The following is a 1,504-nucleotide window of genomic DNA, read 5'->3' on the forward strand; positions in this document are numbered from 1 at the left end:
AACTCCTGACCTCAGGTGATTGACCCACCTCAGCCTCCCAAAGTGCTGGGATTACAGGCATGAGCCACCACGCCCGGCTTTCCTTACACCATTTTCTTTCCCCAATAATTCTTGTAGATCTTACGTTGTAAGTCTCAGTTTAAGGAAGTGAGGCCAACAGGAGCCACCAAAGTGAGGACCCTCAACTATCTAATGGTCCCAGAACCTGAGGCCCTCCACACCCACCTCATCGTCACTGTCAGACGTCTCCGAGTCTGACGAGGCTGCAGGCTGACTCACAGGTGGCTCCTTCTCCTCAGAGTCACTGCGCTTTCGCTTTGCCAGGGACAAGAGCTCCTAATGGGACAGAAATAGGCACATCAGTTTTGTTCAGCAGAGAAAGAATATCCAAGAATAATAAAATGCCCACCCTCTCTAGATCTTTTTTATATTTTTGTGCTTTCAACCAAAGGACACTGTCACACGGACTTCTATCAGCATGAACAGACTGACGACTAGGATTCCAAGGTGCTGAAGAAATGATTACAAAATCTGCCCCACCTTTTAAATGGGAAATATATGTCTCAAGTTGGACAGGAACTGGAACCAAACTGGAGGCTATCCCCAAATTGTTCCTGATTCTACCCTAAACAACAGAAGCATTGATTCTCTGGGACTGGTAAGAATCACGTTTATAAAGGTAACCTACTCACTGTCTTAACTGGTATAGCTAGCTAACCTTTTACTGTATTTTATGGTAAAATTGGCATTTGTGGGGCAGTTTTGAATAAGCTTACAAACTGTAATTTCTGAGGTCATTTTATAATCTGAATACTTAAACCAGAAAAAGTGTCCAGTGTTTAATCCAGTTTCTGACAACAAGCAGTAAGTGTGCTGGCCACTACACCGGAATCCTAATTTCACAAGCCCTATTCTCCCATTCACCCACCTCTGCCTTGTCCTGGTCATTTAAGTGAGATGACAGTAAGAAGGAAGTACCAGTAAGTAAGCCATGACTACAACCGAGATTTGCTTTGTCACATGGTTCCCTTCTCACATGAAGTCTCCCCAACTCAGTCCAGTCACTCAACAACACAACAAAAGGTTACTTGCTCTGCTTTCTGCTAATACCAATATCAGTCCACAATTATACTGTACTCACTAGATGCCAGGTACTTTTTTCGTTTTTTCTTTTATTTTGAGACAGAGTCTCACTGTGTTGCCCAGGCTGGAGTGCAGTGGAGCAACCTCAGCTCACTGTAAGCTCCGCCTCCCGGGGTTCACACCATTCTCCTGCCTCAGCCTCCCAGTAGCTGGCAGGCGCCCGCCACCACGCCCAGCTAATTTTTTTGTATTTTTAGTAGAGACAGGGTTTCACCGTGTTAGCCAGGATGGTCTTGATCTCCTGACCTCATGATCCACCCACCTTGGCCTCCCAAAGTGCCGGGATTACAGGTGTGAGCCACTGTGCCCAGGCTAATGTCAGGTACTTTTCTAAACATCTGATATTTAATCTTTACAGCAA

General features: G+C 45.5%; 1 protein-coding gene across 1 annotated transcript in view; it reads right to left on the reverse strand.

Annotated features, from left to right (window-relative positions):
* Window positions 1–993, reverse strand: part of RTF1 (Rtf1, Paf1/RNA polymerase II complex component, homolog (S. cerevisiae)) — a 60,581-nt gene extending 59,588 nt beyond the window's left edge. The window contains exons 1-2 of the mRNA XM_011989340.1: window positions 979–993; window positions 226–336 (exon numbers count right to left, since the gene is read on the reverse strand). Coding sequence (XP_011844730.1) covers window positions 226–336; window positions 979–993 — 126 coding nt within the window. The remainder of the gene's footprint in view (window positions 1–225; window positions 337–978) is intronic.
* Between the last annotated feature and the right edge of the window lie 511 nt (window positions 994–1,504).

This window comes from Mandrillus leucophaeus, unplaced genomic scaffold (genome assembly GCF_000951045.1).
Source record: "Mandrillus leucophaeus isolate KB7577 unplaced genomic scaffold, Mleu.le_1.0 Scaffold35, whole genome shotgun sequence".
Taxonomy (NCBI): Eukaryota; Metazoa; Chordata; class Mammalia; order Primates; family Cercopithecidae; genus Mandrillus; species Mandrillus leucophaeus.